The sequence below is a fragment of the Arctopsyche grandis genome, chromosome 2 (genome assembly GCF_051622035.1).
Source record: "Arctopsyche grandis isolate Sample6627 chromosome 2, ASM5162203v2, whole genome shotgun sequence".
In the NCBI taxonomy this organism is placed as follows: Eukaryota; Metazoa; Arthropoda; class Insecta; order Trichoptera; family Hydropsychidae; genus Arctopsyche; species Arctopsyche grandis.
In genome coordinates this window covers 25100187-25119642 of record NC_135356.1, presented here as the reverse complement: position 1 = coordinate 25119642, position 19456 = coordinate 25100187, and the positions used below count along the sequence as shown (strand labels likewise).

At 31.4% G+C, this 19456-nt stretch overlaps 1 protein-coding gene across 2 annotated transcripts; it reads right to left on the bottom strand.

The window, feature by feature from the left end:
- Nucleotides 1-598: 598 nt before the first annotated feature.
- On the bottom strand, nucleotides 599-19456 carry LOC143922448 (uncharacterized). Of its 2 annotated transcripts, XM_077445678.1 has the most exons (19): nucleotides 19251-19456; nucleotides 13053-13239; nucleotides 12795-12945; nucleotides 11469-11597; nucleotides 11132-11276; nucleotides 10928-11055; nucleotides 10713-10843; nucleotides 9922-10084; nucleotides 9761-9848; nucleotides 9409-9570; nucleotides 9122-9306; nucleotides 8864-9036; nucleotides 8602-8770; nucleotides 7432-7598; nucleotides 7225-7363; nucleotides 7020-7140; nucleotides 6866-6949; nucleotides 2050-2181; nucleotides 600-894 (listed from the first exon to the last, which is right to left on the bottom strand). In XM_077445678.1, exons 1-19 carry the CDS (start codon nucleotides 19392-19394, stop codon nucleotides 778-780), a joined length of 2715 nt encoding a protein of 904 aa, XP_077301804.1. In that variant the 5' UTR covers nucleotides 19395-19456; the 3' UTR covers nucleotides 600-777. The 2 variants fall into 2 exon arrangements, with proteins under 2 accessions (XP_077301805.1, XP_077301804.1); XM_077445679.1 differs by lacking the exon at nucleotides 2050-2181 and having other exon boundaries at nucleotides 599-894.

The following is a 19456-nucleotide window of genomic DNA, read 5'->3' as shown; positions in this document are numbered from 1 at the left end:
CCGAACAATGGATAGCACTGTGACTATCCTACCTCTACATATAATGGATAAATAAAAATAAAAAAACAAATAGATAGAAACTATTTTGGTGTCAATATTATTAATTATTATTTTGAATAAAAGCACCAATAATTTTTTTTTTACCGCCATCTATGTTTAAAACTAATAAGCAAAACGATCGGATAAGAGGCAGACTTTTTCCTGAATTGTAATGGTAAGTGAAACGTGGAGTTACGTAATAAAAAATATTGTTTCTTTCTAAAAAATAAATAACTTCACTCCAATCTGCACTTAATTAATTTACATTCATTTGTAAATACTATAGGTAGGTTAAATTTAATATCATATTTGAGATTTTACAATAAATGTTTAAATAATGACTAAGCATTGAAGATATTGAACACTTATAATGGCCCTCACTTTGTTGAATAATTTTCCTAGTAAGTATGAGTCTCTCAAAGTGTATTAGTCTAATATTTTTCATTTAGGAATCTCAACATCTCAACAAGGATACGATTTGTTTTATTCATAAAAAGGAAAACATTAATCGAGGGGGGGGGGGCGGGGGAGGGAAAGAAGTAAATAAAAAATCACACATTAAAAGTATAAAGTACATATATTCTTTGAATGTATACACACTGGGATGTTTAATTAAAGCTAATACAAATAATCATACATAAACAACATCAATTTTCACATATATGTATATAGTATTTTATTTAATTTAATGTCATGAGCACGCACCATCAAGTTTTGCGTAAATATCATCGTTGTCGATTAAATCCGAGAGTGCATTGGTGGAAATAAGGCAAGGGGCACGATTGGCATCAGGGGTGGTACTATGAGTGAACGTTGAGACAGATCAACTTCGGAACCCACAGCTAAATCAGACTGCTAAACATGCCAATAAGGAAACATGAGAAATATGACAATGTGTAAATCATTTTCACAAATCAACAGTTTTATATAATGTTACACTAACTTGTAAATCTAGTTTTGGTTATAAATTACATTTGTGATGTTATCATTTAGAACTATTCTATGTAAAGTATATAAACAAGTCGAGTATATAAACTACTATTGTAAAAATAATTTTATTCTACGCCAAGAAAATAAGTTGGTGTAACGATATATGTATGCCATTAATAAGATTAGAAAAATTAATAATAATTATAAAACAAACTAGACATTTAAAACATGCATTATTATATAATGTAACAGTTGAAGTGTATTTTCAGTTCTAACATATTCCAACTGGTGTTTTAGGTCATTCACATTCAAACACAATTCAACTTATAAATAATAGCTCTACAAGCGCAAATAAACTTTTGACAATGTGAGCCAGTTGTAGTATAACAGTTCTGATATTTGTACGAATGCTATAGAATTCAAGAATGCGTTAATATTTGATAGGTATTACGGATTGTGGTAATAAGTATTGCATTACGATAACTCTAAGCATGTGTTCAAAACAAAAATGTGACTTTCCAACTCAATTTACTAGTCGAGTGACGTTTTAACGAAAACCAAACCTCTCCACCTTACCTGGTATCAACTTATAGTTGAACTGTATTTTCAGTTGTAATATATTTTGACCAGTTGGTACGTAATTCGCCATATGAATCAACTTACGTGGGTTAGACGGAATATATTCCAACTAGTTAAAATATATTAGAACTGAAAATACACTTCAACTATAACGGTAGTTGGTACCAGGTTAGATGGAATATATTCCAACTAGACAACATATATTACAACTGGAAGATATGGATGTACACTTCAACTGTAACACATACATGAATAACATATACATACATACAACTATTGAAAAATAAACGATGAGTGCAAAATAATTACAAAACACATTGAAGAGTACGACAGTATGTAGATTACACATTTTAATAATGGATGAAACGAACAAAAATAAATAAAATCACTATGCGGTAGCTATAATGCAAATGAAAATATTTTTTTTGCATTATTCAATGTTTGAAAGTGCGACGTGACGAACTTTATAACGTAAAGTGCTCTAATATACGAATGACTTACTTGAAGCGATATCGTGTGGTGTTCGGGAATATCGATTGAGTCGTTCTCAAGTTTTGTGCTAAACGTAATCAATATCGGATCCTTACGATTGTTAGGACACGTGTTGTCTTTTTTCGTATGAGCGTTATTACCCTGCGATGGAATAAAATGTTATTACGCCATGCACGTAATATATACATATACAATATTACAGCTTTCGAAAACTCATATAAACTCGATAGTTTTGTATTCGACGTTTCAAACATGCAAATTTAATTTGCGGCGTTGCGCAAAATGTATGCAACCTGCACAAGTGTGTGGCGTTGATATTTCATATTCATATTGAAAGTACGGATATAAATTAGTTCCGCAAAAAGGATGTGACCTGCATGAGAAGTATATTTATGAGTCTCATATGTGTATAATTTGATTGGTTTGTTTATGAAGTGCGTAAAAGAATTCATCGGGTCGTATTGCTTTTACATATGTACAAATTAAAATGATAAGATATTGATTTATTTTTTAATGTAATAGAATTCAATGATAAATGAAGTATAAAGTGAACTATTTTTTTTTCAATTCAACAGTGAATTAAACGGAAAGAGCTAGAACAAAGGTTGTCATGCGGGCTTTTTACAGTTTATATTTTGAGAGTGAACTTTTTTTTCGACTATTAAACGACAAATATCAGTTAAGAAACTGATATTTTTCTCGGATCTTTTGAAAATAAATAACTGCAATGAATACTTATGGTATATTAGTGCCTGCTATGCCCATTCATTGAGACTATTTGTTTGTGCAATTACTGTTAACTAAATACTTTTTTTTCTAAGGAAGACATTATTTAGCTGCCAATAGGGATGCTTATTTTATTTAAAAATAATACTCTCAAAGGTGCCGAATAGTAAAAAAAGGGAAATAATGTTTATTACAGACGGACAGACTGACCGATGTCGTTAAATGTAAGTGCAAGCCTGAATACAAAAGTAGGTAAAAAAAAACCTCCACGACCAAGAGAAAAAGGAAACGAAGGATGTTATCTAATATATTTACATTGTTATTGATTTATTTTATTAAAATACATATTATATTTTATATTTACATTGAACGCTCCTGTCAACTGCATCTATAGAAAAATAATAAGCAAATACGTAATACTGGAAAAATGAACTACGCCCAAAAAAAGCCTGCTTGGCGACCAGTGAACTAGATGGATTATTATATTTTTAAATACATATATATTATATACATTTAATACTTTATTGATTTTACTGGGATTTAATTGACTGATTTTTATAGTTTATTCTAATAAATTGAATATGCAGCGTTTTTATGAATTTAAATTATGAAATATAGTGGCATCTATCTGTACATAATTCAAATAAGATCAACTTCAAAAGTAATCTTAGGCCGAAATTTCAGATCAATTTGATGATTGGAAGTGACCCATCTCGAGACAAGGCCGCCCTAAATCTGAATTTCAAGCTAAATAAAAGTTTTATTAGATGAAACTTTATAACAGTAAGAAAATTTATTATAGGGAAATTTTTATTTTTCAATGTCTTAAATTTATTTAGATCATTCATATTAAATCAATGAAATTAGTAACTCACAGTGATCAATTCTGAGTTAAAATCACTCAAAATCTAATGAATTGAATTTTCTCATGATTTACAAAACTTCATCTATTGATACATCATATATAGATAAAGTATGTAAAAATCATTTATTAGGCAATACTCAACAGTCCAAGTAAATATTTTGTTCGTTCATGAACATACTGGTTTGTTCATACACAAACCAACCGGGCCAGTTAGTGTATACAAAGGAATAAATTGACAAACTAACTATACACATATGTATATACTTTGTTCATGCACAAACAATTAGACATAAGTTTAAAGTATTCTCAATCGTTTATCCCATCCTCTAAAATAGTTTTAACATTAGCGGAAATTAGAATTATGACCAGCAGAATAGATTTGTGGTTAGCATATAATGCTTTGAACAGAGTGGTCACGGGTTCAAATCCCACTGGTTTCTGCTGGTCAGACCTTGGATGTGTGACTCTAGGTCGATCGTTTCCCATCAGAGTTTGCCAATTTATCTGATTTTCATTGAAACAGTTCCAACAAATTGGCAACCTTTCCCATTTTCTCGCAAATCTCGAGTTTTCAGCAATCTCGAATTTCGCTGAATTATATAAAATACTGCAAATTTACAAATTTGACCATAGATGTCTAGGTGTTAATTGTTATGTAATTACTTTGTAAAATAACAACTTTGTATTTCCCATTTCAAATATTTGGCGTTTTGACAGCTAAGAGTTTCAAGCGATAACTGGTAAGTCTATTTGACGATAACTTTTGACAATTAACACTAAAATCAATAGTTCGTTTATGAAAAAACTGTTTTAGTATGTTCATGAATTAACCGGAGTGAACACTCAGACTGTGACATATATGTACATTTAAACATGTCAAATAAACCAATTAATGCGCACATTCAACAATGGACTTCGGAAAATGTCATACATTTGAGGAAAGACCAAACCATAATCGATTTAACATTTGGATGCGAAACAAACGCAAATATACACGAATTGAATCATTTAATTTCTACTGTTTTAGACACGTGACGAGCCATTTATCAATAAACGCATCGAACTTTTTGCCGATTGCATTTTTTTTAATTAATTCCACTGCCGAATTGCATGTTCTATTAGGTTTCGGGAATTGCATTATCTAATCAGGATATGTGAGGTCCCTTATTGTCCGAAGACCCTTTCGTGATCGTCCTATCCCCCGTATAGTCCTTTCATGCGACGGTAGTCATTCCGGCCACGTCCATGAACAATTACACCCTAATTCACCCAGTAAATCTATTATACATACATTTGTGTATTCAGATGGCACATGTGCAAATTTAATTTACATTTACCGTAACTACATACATATACGTACTACATATTTATAATCTCAAAATAATACGTCATATAAAATTAATTAATTTCACAAACTAATGAATAAGTTTATGTCTAATATTGGCAGGCATATTGAAATTTTTACTTTATGTATCATTTCTTTATAAACTGTAAATTATCCGTGTTTGAATTCAGTATTGGAACATTTTTCTTGTACTAAAATAAATGCATACAAAAACAAATGACTAATTCTTATAGAATTTTTATGAATAAATGTTACATTTTCAAATTAATGAAGTAATCGATATCATCGATAAAACAATTTATGTTGTATAGATATTTGACAGCTCATCAAATTCAAGAAAAAATTGATCCAACTGGATATGAAGATGTACTCAATTATACATCGTCCAAAATAAAACCAGTAAAATTCGATAGATCGATGAGGAAAATTTTTCCAAATGCAAAAAGCGATTTATTGGATTCCAATGAACCTTCGGCAAGTGCAAAATCAATATACATAATGCTAATTTAAATGGTTTCCGTAAAGAAAACATCTGAAGAATGGTCAGATTGTGATTTTAGGTACCCGGAGTTTCGACGTATCGACTGATGAGGATTCGAATGATATTGCTATTAGAAAAAAATTGTATTGAAATAAGAATGTCGTTAAAAGATGTTCAAACATAAACAAACATCACAGATTTTGATAAATAATAACAATTGAGCGGAGACAAATCAATTTTAACTAAGTTTGACCCAATGAATACGAATATGACAATGATTTTCAATGGTTTCTTCTCGTTTATGAGATACGAGAATTTAAAAATGCGTAGATCTTTGACTCTTGCAGTATTTAACTCAAAATCTAGTATTACTGTGCTCAAAGTGAGTATTGGAATCAAAAGCTAAATGTTTTTTCTATTAATTTGTGAATTTTTATTGGTTTAAAATTCGCTAGATAATTAATTACGAGTATTAAAAAATCACAATCAACAGGAAAAACATCTGAATATTGATTCCGATACTCACTTTTGGCACAGCAATAGATTTTCGGTTAAAGACTGCAAAAGCCAAAAAATTGGGCATTTTTTTAAGCACTCATATATCATAAATGAGTAAATAAACAAAGATTAATGACATATTCGAATTCAGTTGGTCAAACTTAGTGTAAAGATAGATTATTCTCAGCTGCAGCAATTTTTTTTTTGCCCAGTGTAATTACAGCTAAACATCCGCATCCTCCATTACCATAATTACCAGGATAATTAGGAGTGATAACAAAAACGGTAACATCTCTATAAAACAAGACAAAACGATCATGTTGTATTTTTATGCCGAATACAGTTCAAATTAATTTTAAAACAAAGTTTTTTCCTATTTTATCATTTCAATGAATTAAAAAATATTGCAATTAAACATATGTATAATCATATTTAATCAATAGTTTCTTAATTAAATCGTAAACTACACGGGGACGCTGCTATATTAGCTTACTTGGGCAAAAACTACTTTGACTGCATATTTGAGATTAATTTACAATATTATATAGGTTTTTCATTCAAAATTGGCCCTTTTTCATTTCAAATTGCCCCCTTTTCAATGTCAATTTGAAATGAAAGAAAAAAGTTTAAATTGAAATGAAAAAAGGGTCAATTTGAAATGAAAAAAGGTTAATTTGGAATGAAAAACTTATATTATATATTTCAGCTAAAGCTTTGAAGCAGTTTTTGCACATAACCTAAAAATGTTAATGGGAACAAATTTGCCAGATACATTAATTCGAAGCCAAATTCGAACTGCAGTCATTTTCTATATTCAAAAATGAAACTCGGACTCACTGTACTATTAAAATACCTACCTAATATATGTAATTTATATGCACGAAATACTATTACGACCTGCAAACAATACCTGTATGTCCGTATCGGCGCTTGCGGGGAGATCTGCAGATTGTGGCGAACGACTTCGAATCTTAGATTGATTTTGAGAAGAAGTCTAAAAAAAAATCAACAAATATTCAACATACATACAAACATAAATCATACAAAAGAATCGAAAAGTAAACCTGTAAATGCTTTTCCACTCGACGTATGTGAGAAACGCATTGCAGACCGTGAATACTCCTTTTGTGTTGGGTTAAATGATAACCTTGTATAAAACCCTCTCCGCAAATTTCACAATTGAACCTGATAAAACAGTTAAACGCACACGAATGACTTTTATTCTATAGGTATTTATAAAATGAATGTGTCCACATATTCGGCAGTCACCTTTCACCAGTATGCCTCCGGATGTGCGATTTGAGATCGTTGCCTTGAGCGAATCGCTTGCCGCAATATGAGCAAACGTATGGCTTTTCGCCGGTGTGTACCCTCAGGTGGACCGTCAAGTTGTACTGTCTCTGAAAGCCTAATCGAAACGGTAAAAATGTCGAAGATTCAAAAGAAATAACAATGCAAAACAACAGCAATGCAAACCTTTTCCGCATACGGTACACAGATGAGTCTTTTCACCGGTGTGATAGCGTTCGTGGACCGTCAAATCGGTGGCTCTTGGAAAACCTTTGCCGCAATATCTGCACTTATATGGTTTTTCCCCGTTGTGACGTCTCATATGTGTGATGAGATAATCATTACGAATAAACCTAAATGAGAAATTTTACAGTTATAAATTGCATTTCAAAACCTTTTTAATTATAAGGGAAGTTTGATTTCATAAATATTTCCGGGGATTTTTGAGCATAAAAAAATCGGTTTTAATCTTTAATTGGATATTAAAATAATTGTAAGTAATTAAATGCCAGTTTTTTTAAGTTTTGTTGACAATTAATTAAAATTTTCATATGAAAACCCAGTTTTTTGTTATTTCTAAAATAATAAATAAATCTACTTATAAAAATCAAGTACAAAAACAGCAAGCAAAAGTTAAATTAAACAAAAATAAAGCTTAAGAGTAAAATCAAGTTTTTACTTTATCTACATCCGAAGTATCAATACTAGTATGAAGTATTTTAATGAATTTCGAAGAAACGTAATAATAAAAAGTGGATTTAATATATTTTCTTCAGTTCATTTTTTTGACAATTTTGTTACGTAATTATCAGCTATGGTGATTGAGATAGAATTAAAAACCACTACATAATTTTATATAAGTTTTTCGGAGGGCTACAGAGGAGTTGTTTGGATGAAATCAGAAAAATGTGTGGGATGAGATGGATGAAAGTTGCCCAAAGTTTTTGAATTTTTTACAGACCGAAAGGAAATTTGCAGTTGAAAATCGCAATTCTAATATGACATGCTCTTCCTAAAGATGTTAAAAAAATAATTTAATACGGTAACAAAACTATTAAATAAATACAAAATTTTAAGATATAATTTTAGAAATTACTTCACAAGATAAATTTTATGTAATACAAAAGCACTATACATATATTTAAATATAATTATTCGTTAATTTAAAGTTTGCCAGAGAGCATCTTCTTCAAAGTAACGTGAGTGGGGGGCGACTGGGATAAAAAGATGAGCTCAATTTGCAAAACGGTGGAATTCTAGTTGGAACTATTTTCAGAAGTAACTTGATTAAAACATCAGCCCCGTATCCAATCTTGGATAGAGGATTTAAGATAAATAATATTGAAATGTGGATACCGTTGACCGCACTCGGAACACAAGAAAGGTTTTTCAGCCGAATGCCACTTGCTATGTTCTTTGAGATGCCATTTAGTGTTAAACGACTTATCGCAGACTTTACACGTGAATGTTTTGTCACCAGTGTGCATGCGCATGTGTGTCTCCAAATACTTTTCCGTTGTAAAACCTTGACATCCAACAGAAACGACAAAATTACAAACGCTGAAAAGCAAACGACAGCAGAAAAATTGGCGCAGAATTTAAACCAACAACGATATACCTCTTTTGCATATCGAACAAAAAGCAGTTTTTGGATTTTTCATCTTTCCGGAATGCAACGCCATGTTGTGCCTTTCGAGATGTTCGATTCTTATGAAACTCTTATTGCATTTGTCGCATTGGTGTGGCTTGTTGTCCATATGCTGCCACATATGCCTAGCTAGATTATCTTGCCTGAAATATATGTGGATGAACATTAATAATATGTATGCAGAAAATTAGAGGTGCAATTCTATAAATGCATTATAAGTATATGTACCTATGGAAAGATTTGTCGCAGGAATTGCATTTGAACTGTTTGATGGATGTGTGAGTTCTTTCGTGCCGTTTCAATTCGACTGATTTTGTGAAGCCTTTGCCACAATACTCGCAAGTGTAAAGGATGCCTTGGTCTGAGTAATGTTTCGCCATATGAATCTTTAGGCCGACATTTGAAGATAATCTCTGATGTGTAATTATATGAATCAATTAAAGTTATCCAAGTGAACTTAGTAGTACAATACATTCGTACATATAAGGAAAAACAAAAAGATAAAAATTACTCACCCTGGGGCAAAGAGTGCAGTGATACTTGAGAGATGGTGAATCATTTTCGTTATTATGTTTCAATAGTTTGAATTTGAACTTTTTGTTTTTTTTGCACGGTCTGCCTACTTTCCGTTTGACCTTATACGATTCGAGATATTCAGAATTATCACTGTTGATACCCTTAAAAAGTTAAATAAATGCGTGAATTCAGCGTTTATGTTATCTAAGATGAGTCAAATCATCGTAGCATGTACATTCATAACTCTAAAGCTAGTTTTATAATACAATATGTTTTTTAAACCTAAATCTATAGGTACATATATGTAAAATTGTATATTTGCAATGGTATAAATATGTTGGAATCACTAACTTCACTAAAATCTTCTAAACTAGGAAAATCGTCATCTTGATTGTTACATACACCGCTTAAACTATCGTCATTTAGCATTCGAGTTTCTCTGAAATTTCAACACGATTGTAAATAACAGAAGCATACACTTTATTGTGATTAAATTATGAGAGAGGATGCACCTTTCGGCTTCTTCGAGTAATTCATCCAAAGGTTCTTCTTTAATATTCATGTCAGTCTCATTAAAATCTTCACAAGAATTCTCCGATGCATTAACGTTCTCTATAATCTCAGTATTTCGAGAAGTATTAGAAATAGAACCATTTTTCAAACTGTCTTGATTTTCTAAAATTTAAAAGACAGTTATTATATGTATTATTCAGGGCTGTGGAGACAGAGTCGGAATTGTAATAAAAAATCAATCGACTCTGACTCCTTTAAATTATTTTCTTTAATTAATAGTATCGGTAGTCTCTAATTTTACTAAAGTAAATCGACTAGTGAATTGAAATTAAATAATTTCTTTATAAAAATCATGAATATAAATTACATTATAAATAAAATCGTTGAGTTACACGTATTTTGCGTTGTGACCAAAACCAATTGTTTCCTCGTCTTATACTGTTTATATTACCATTTTATTTATTATTAAATTAATTGTGGATAATATTCTAAACACACATTATGAATGTACTTACTTTTTATTTATACTTATTTCATTACCAATAATTCAATAAATAAGGTTACAAGTCAATTTTCAGTGATTTTTTAAATTCCTTGAATATTTTATATTTTCAAAATCGCTATTATTTTTATTGTTAACAATTTTATATATAGGCAAGGTTGATCTTACTAAAATCGTTCAAGTCAGAGTTGGAGTCGAAACATAAGATAAATTCAGAATCAAAGACAGCCCTGGTATTATTTACTTATAAATATTTTTGGCAATTATAAAAAAAAAATATTAAATTACCTCCTTTTGAAAGATGCGTAACTTCCATATGATGTTTTAAGGTTTCAGATTTGGCAAACATTTTATTACAAATTAAACAGTTAAACAGTTTTCTCACACAGACGGCTTTGTGTTTTTCATAATTTTCGACCCTGAAAAATGAATTTGTTCGCGTTAAAGGATTAAGCATTTTATATAAAAAAAAAAAAATGATTATAATTTACAGGTTCACTCACTTGTTATAGCCATGTTGACATTTATCGCAGTTGAATATCTTTTTCTTTCCGTGAATTAACATATGTCGTTTCAATTGGTTAGAGTGTTGATAAGACTTTTTACATATTTGACATTCTAGAGTAGGAGGCTGTAAAATTCCCACAAAAAGTTAAATAAATACAAAAAAAAAGCACGTAAACATAAAATATGATAATGTGACTAACATCAGTGGGCTGTTCAGATATTTCTTTCTTATGTACGTCTAATAAATGTTTCCTAAATTGACTATAGTTAATATATATTTTATCACAATCCTTGCATGAGAATACTTCTTGTACACTGTGTCGCCATTTCAAATGATTCGTAACACTGCAACATAAATCATCATTAAAATAGATAACCAACACTCTTGTTCAACCATCAATGAAGAGAATATTGTTATTTTGTTTTTTTTCTTTTTTGTGTTATATTTTTTGACCATTGTGGCGCTTTAGGAATTCCTGTTATGCCACAATGGTCTGTTTAAAATAAATAAATAAATAAATAAATATCAATATATACCCTATCAACGAAGAAAACTTTTTAGTACATTCCGAGCAACTGTACAGCGTTTGTAAAATATCGGAAAACTTCGTCTGAGTGCACTTTTCATTGCTATTGAGTGATGTTTCGTCCGAATTAGAATTGAGACTGAAAAGAGGATTGAAATTATTTTATATGTATATTTGTAAATGTTAATAAAAGCGTTATCAATCGGAGAGTTTTGTATAACGGATATATGCAAAACTACGTCCAATTGATAACGCATGATATTTCATCTGCGCATGCACTCTACAGCTTTTGTCAATTCTTGACTAGCTTAAATTATCACTTGTGATCAGTTGTTTGTTCAATTGAAATTTTGAACCATTTAACTTTAAATGTGGGCCGAATATCCTGATAAATTCTTTTACTTTTTTTGTACTCCGTCTTATATGTGTTAATAAATAATGGGTACGATTTAAATGTACATTGAGAAAAATACTTTGTATCTCAAAAAATATGTTTGTGCGTTTTCGGTGCATTAAACAACCTAGTATTGTGCATCGAATGAAATATTTTGGCATTATAAAGTGATCATTAAAAAATATGAAACGATCATTTGAAAAAATAGATTTTAGCATTAGAATGGATACAAAAAGTGGCAACGTTGCAGTCTTCCGCTATTGACAATTGTTAACTGTCAAAAGGGTTTACTGTTTGTCACTAGTGAAATGTAATTTTAAATAAATAAAACCAAAACATAAATAAATAAAATCTAACCAAACGTTGGTTCGTATTTTGGTATTCGCGACGTTGCCAATACAGTTCATCTGTCATTTTAACACTATGACGGCTGCCGACTCATATTTGTATCACATATATGATATATTTTTATATGACGTTTTCGTCAATCTTTTGTGGCCGATGATACAATCTTGTATCACGTTTTCGTCATAAACGAAGAAACATATAACAGCGGACTGAAACAGTCTGCGCAGTCGTAAATCACATATGTATTAGCGGCAGGTATTTGTGCATCCAACATGATACAAATATGAGTCAGCGGCCGTCACAGTGTCAATGCACATTTCATCCACTTTTTAAGTAGCAAATATTTTTTTTCAATGATCAAAGCAAACTTTCTAATGCAATATGTATGCGTCATTTAGAAATGTAAACAATTTTTTTTTGTAATGCACAGAAACTTTTTTTAATGTACAAATATTTTTTTTTAAATGCAAATTTATTTTATAAAATGAACGTTTAAATTGTTCCCATAGATAATCTATAGTACATCATAACGATTATTGACACTAAATAGCATATGTATTGTTACTGAATTAGTGTTCAATTAAAATATAAAACCTTAAATTCGGCTTATCATCGAGTTCCACTATTGAATTCTGATTTTCGACACGTTCAATCTTGATCGATGGAACATCAGGGTTAAATTTAATATTAAAATCGATTATTCCATTACTGTTGCATATCTGAGAAGCCTCCTCCTTGACTTTGTCTAAAAAGAAAAGAAACAATAAGACACATCAAACATACCCAATACAAACCGATCGAAAATAAGCATCGCAGTCATAAAACATGTAATTTTACGAGAAATGCATATACCTGACGGTACATGCTGCACGGTCCCGTCCAATAGTATGGTTTTCGACAACTTAGTCTTAGTTTTGGATAGGTATTGTTTGAGTCGCTTGTCGGACTCCTGACACATTTGTTTAAATGTGAACGCTGATGATAGTTGATATGTACAGTGACTGCATATTTGATACGGCAGACCGTCATTTTCTGATATCTGGAACAATACAGACTCACATATGTATATACGTAAGGGGAATTTCGTGTATCGCAACAGAACGGGTGTTACAAATTTTAGTACATACATATATATACTATCATATTATTCAGTAAATGTACATAAATGCATAAAAGGAAAAGGGAAAATATAAGATATACATATATGAACACCTTGTAGAACAAAAGAATAAAAATCAGAAGTTTCTAAACTTTTTTGGTATATATGTAGATATTTTATTTTTACATAGATATATACCAGGAAGGCCTAACAGGTAAACCCCAATGCGCCTTCCTAGACAATTAATTACAAACGTTGCAGCATTTTTTATTACATAAATCGCTGTATTTCGAAAGGCTGAAAAACACGAAATTAATCCATTTAGACATCCATGGGTTTAGACTTGTAAATAAATTTGTACATATTCTAAATAAATCAAATTCAGATATTTGTGACATAGCGGATAGGATGGTTTTTGCCAATTTGATGGAGGAACCATTTCAACAATGAAATCAGATAAATTGGCAAACTCTGATTCTTGGACTTGGAGTCGCAAATATCCAAGTCTGACCAGCAGCATTAAAGATTAGCACAGAATCGAACTCGGTAACCTCTTTTTGCTAAACATAAACGCAACCACCGAGCCATACTGCTGGCTATGTATGTATGTATGAGAAAAAGATTTTTAAATATGTACACAAAAATTGCACATTTTCTTAACAAATAATATGTATTAAAAGTGTTAACGTATCAGCACGAAAATTTTATTGTATATTAAACCGAAATAAAAATGAACACTACCGGTCATATGTTCAAGACCAAAACGTTTTTTGAGCATAAGTTATACAATTTTACGTCAATTTAAAAAAAAACAAACGCAGTTTTATTCAGAAATTATATATCTACTAAAATTACTAAAAAGATTTTAAAAACTACTTAAAACAAAAACATCAAACGAAACTTTCATCGATAAAACCACCTTCACTTGAAATGACTGCTGTATATAATTTTGGCATTCTATTAATTAAATTTTGAATTCTGATGGTAGGTACAGACTTTCAGGATTATTTTAGATGATTTCAAAATTCGTTTATTGGTTTTGATCGATGTATCGGGATTTTTATGTTCAACTGGTCCCACAAAATCTAATGGATTTAGAGGTGGCCAAATCAATTTTTCAAAACTATTTTTTTATTTTTCTTTGTTGGTAAATATCGGAATCGGAATCGGAGTCGGAGTCGTGATTTTTTTTGACGACTCCACAGCCCTGCTTTTATACCTTTGAGTACCCACAATACCATCGATTTTGACCAAATTTCTAGCTCCAGCTCTCGATAAACATCCTCATACAATTTTGGATCCACTTTCATGCTTGATTTTTGGAAGCATACTGAAAAAGTTTTATATACGCAGGGTATACGTCGGACGTAAAATCGTATTTTTGAACCGAATTTCGATTCGTCCTACCAAAACACTTTTAACCAATCTTAATTGACTAATTCCAATGCCAAAGAACCCAAGCTAGCCATTTCTGTTCGTTTCCTATTTATAATAATGGTTTTCTATCCCTCCTAGATTCGCTTCCCTAGCCGACGTTGGACTGTGATAATCGATATACTTTTGAAATCGTCCTATTCAACTCAAGAGGCAATATCTGGTGCTGTTAACTTTTGATTATGTTTGCTTGATAGCGCGATAAGTTGATCCAGTCCTTCGTTCGATATTCTGGGTCGTCCTCATCTGGATTTTTTTCTCCGTACTGTTCGATTTTTTATTATTGTTTGCTGTAATGCAATCTTTGAAACATGAAGCTTCTTGGCCATATGTCTCTAGTTTTCTTTTTATTATGAAGTGAAATAATTATTCTTCAAAATGCCATAACCCAGAAATTTTTGTAGAAATATGCAGATACGAAAAATTTCTGGGCTAGATAAGTTTTTCACTAGTACGAATTCAAGGTCGGACTGATCGTTTAAAACCAAACCAAATTCATTAAAGGTTTATTATTTTTAACCGCGCTGATGTAATTTCGATGGATTAGTACGAAAAAATAGGTTGGAATACGAGCAGCGTAAAGACGCGTCAAAGTCAATTCGTCACAAAGCGTCTTTGAACTCATTTTGAGCGTTTCCCCAAAAAAACAACAATTCAATTATACTACCTTCTTATTTTTTGTTAAAATGATATCTAAGCATGTGTGCAACAAATTTGCAAACATTTTGTCAAATTATTTCACGCTAATCAAGTTTTACGAAGCTTTGAAAATTACCTATCCTTCCGGTTTTAAATATATGACCGCTAGTGTATAAGAATGATGGCTGATGGAATTTGAAGTTGTTTCATAATTTGTCATTTCTAGATATGGATTTCAGAAATTTGTGTGGGGCATACATAGATAAGTATGTATGTATGTATATATGTGTATCAGACACAGTATGAACTACGTTTGTTCATAAACTAACTAGTCAGTGTATACACTGTTAAAACTGGTCAGTTACTGCATATATAAAAGAGGCTATGGAAAAATTGACTAGTTGCTATATTTTAAAAATCTAAAAACTTAAATAGGACATGGCAATCCTAGAGAAAGTAAAAATATCGTGATTGGGTTAGTTGTAATACACGCTCGTCTGCAAAATTTGTTTGTTGATGATTTTAACTAGCACACGTTGACGAGATCCTACACTTGCTTATTTAATGCATACATTATTTCGTAACAGTATACATGTAGTATAGCAATGTATACTTTGACGAAAACTTTTAGTTAGTGTGTACAATAACAAGTCATTGTATAAATTAATAAGATATGACACTTGTAATATTATATATGTTACAGTGAATCGGTATCCTGCTGTGAAAGTATTTCGCCGGTGAAAGCATATCACACAAATCAGGAATTGAAAAAACACTGTCATCTTGGGTGCTAGATCATAACCAGATACCGGCAGACAAGTTTCCACTGCCCACAAAAAATGGTTCACTATTGTCCTACAAAGTAAGAGAGCAAAAAAAAGGTTAGTAATTGAAAATAGTGAACCATCTTTTATGGGCAAAAGCAACTTGTCCGTCGAAAGGACTGATCAATTTTTGAAAAATAGGGCATTCCATTCAGGAATCAAACGGTCCTCATATGTATTTGTACAAACGGCAAAAGTTGGTCTAATATCATCAAATTTGCCTTCCGATGTAATTAAGCATTTATATATACACTGAGGAAGATACCGAATGTTTTTTTGTTGGAGGTAGAAGAAGAAGACAACATTAATCTAAGTATCAGAAGTATTTGAAGTATTCCCTAAAACGCCAGTGAAAGTATACTTGTTAGCATGAAATCACTAACATACATATATATACATGGATAGGATTACATTGGAAAATGATTGACCCAAATAAATTCTCAATACAGGTAAATAAATCAATACAGGTATGTGTCAGTTAAAATAGAATAAGAGGTAAGTAAAATCATTTTACATATTATAAATTTATAAAGGCAGAAATTGCATTCGAATGCGATTCAGAAGCCCTTGTTTCCTACTATGTAGAGTAATTCGATAGCGAAACTACATTGAAAGGCTATTTGACCTGAATAAATTGATCAATACAGGCATGTCCTAGTTATAATAGACGAATGCATCATTTATTTATAGAAATGTGATAATGCACCATTTGCAATCAATACAAATGTACTACGTGCGCCGTTTACGATATATTACAATCCAGACGAAACATTTTCACGTATTTCCTAGTAATTTTATTCCAAAAATGTAAGCAAAAAAAGAAAACAATCCGAGTCTTCCCAGCTATTTTAGCTCGACGAGAAAACTTACTTACAGAAAGCTGAAAAAACATCGTCAAACTTGCCCTTGACTGAAATTCTCAAAGCAATTTTAAAACCTCCGACAATCGATATTAAACACACGCTTTTATGCACTTACTTATACACACATAAAAAAAACTGTAACACACCAAAACATATGTTTTTATCAATAAATTTACTTTGATTTTATTAATATAGACATACACACATATAACCGCTAGCTATAATGTAAATATACTCGCAATGAAACGCTATTAGACCAAATATGACTGGATCACAATATATGATAATACGGATTAATCTTAAGTCGAAAGATCAAAAAAAAAGGATGCATTGTAAACGGTACATACTCACTTAATTTGCGCGAGCAGGATACAACAGGAAGAAGAGGAACAGGCTTTTCCTCCCGTATTAATGTGCGCGCGCAGAATACAGGAGGAAAAGCCTGTTCCTCTTGTTCCTGTTGTATCCTGCTCGCGCAAATTAATTGAGTATGTACCGTTTACCATGCACCCTTTTTTTGATCTTTCGACTTAAGATCTTTCGATTTTCGATCTTTGCCTTCCGATATTTGTGTTTTCTGTAATTGAACATTCTGGCTCGTCACGTAGACCCATGATAATACTATAGGAGCGATACGGGCGTAATCCTGCAAAAATTACCTCAAAGTACTATCACTTACCATTATAGAATTTTATGTATGTGACAGTAATTCAGTTAATGTATGCAGATTTTTTTGAGGACAATGCATATAAAATGATGCATTAACAATGTAGATATATCTCAATTATAGAAGAAGCTCTGAAAGTTCTGCAGTCCAGATAATAAGTTCTGATCAATTGGAATATTTAATTTTATGATGTTTGGAAATCATTTTTTTTTTGTTATTATTTTTCTTCTAGTTAATTAGAATGTGTTTATGATTTTAATGAAATTACTTCTTTACCAGGCTTCCACTTTAGACTGATGAATGCTATGTCAATTTTATAATTATATGTGTTTAATCATTGTGGCTACTTTTAAAGTGCCGATGATTATAAAGGCACTCAAATTAGTGAGAGTGAACCTTTTATATATTTCTATATATGACGAAAGATCAGATCGATAAATCGTCTTTTGTGATAGAATATGTACATATGTTTGTAGAAACGAATCAGTTGTGCAACTATTGATATATACAACATACACATCATACGCAGTAATATTACAAAAACAAAAATTGACAATAATGAAGATATTTTGTATTGAGAGCGCTGTATATAGCTTTTCATAGGCTTTGTAAGATTTCAATTTTTATCTTTCGGTACAATAGTATAAACAAATTTACATAATTACATTATTTTAATCAATATCTTAAATTATATTACATACATATATCAGAATCAAATAAAAGAAAAATATGCGCTGCAATATTTTTATATTTGAAATGCCAATTACTTTCATGTAAAAAATAAATAAAACAATTTAAATATCTTTAATCGCTGCAAGTAAAAAAAAAAGAGATTTTTAATATAAAAATACTATTCAAGATCATAACATAAAAATATTCGTAATATTAAATATAATTATTTACTTCTTTCTTCTGTTTATATAGGTTTTTCATTTCAAATTGATCCTTTTTCAAATATTTTTCTTTTCAAATTCTGCAATAGGAAATATTAGATTTTTTTCTAAATACATCGAAAGAGCTTGCAAATACTATAATTTTTTTTCATTTAATTAAAGGGGCAAAAATATGTATTATTAAAATAACAATATATAAAAGAGTCATAAAATGATATTATAAGAATCAGATACGCATCATTTCCTTGAAGATTCATGGAAAAAGATAATCATTCGCGAAAAAAGTCATTTTCGAAGATTTCAGACGAATCAATTTTATATCTTCTATGAATCTTCAAGGCGCAATCAAATCATCTATGGAGATGGCTATCTTCAGTCAACTTAAGACTCTCATTTCGCAGGTTGGTCAACATGGATCTTTTACACATTCAAACGGAACGAATTGAGGATTATCATTTATAGGGGATGGTCGTGGTTGTGTGCGCGGTGCTTTGTCGCGAATGCTGCCGGATATTGGCTCGAGCGGGCGAATCTGAGCCGTAAACGCATGGGGCATAAGGGCGAATTTGGAAAGTATCGATTTGTTTACGGTGCGTGCAATGAGTGCACGCACGGCTGGTCAGTTTCGCACCTGCAGCATCAGCACCGAGACGAGCATCTGAGCGAGGGGAAGCTCGGTGCGGTCGCAGCCTGGCGTTGAGAGCTGGTGCATCGGCGACGCCTCCCGCAAGCAGCTGCGGCAGACGCGCTCCAGGCGTAGCCCATCATCATCCATGCCGGACAGCGACTACTACTCGTAGCGGCGCCGGCGTAACGACGCGCAAACCGGCCGTAGAA

What these genes read in the sequence shown, in the direction of transcription:
- LOC143922448 (XM_077445678.1), bottom strand. Translation starts at nt 19,394, where the DNA reads ATGGATGATGATGGGCTACGCCTGGAGCGCGTCTGCCGCAGCTGCTTG. An exon ending in TACGCATCTTTCAAAAGGAG is followed by an intron (nt 10,085 to 10,712) that starts GTAATTTAATAT and finishes TTTAAATTTTAG; the next exon opens with AAAATCAAGACAGTTTGAAA. An exon ending in TTACTCGAAGAAGCCGAAAG is followed by an intron (nt 9,849 to 9,921) that starts GTGCATCCTCTC and finishes TTGAAATTTCAG; the next exon opens with AGAAACTCGAATGCTAAATG.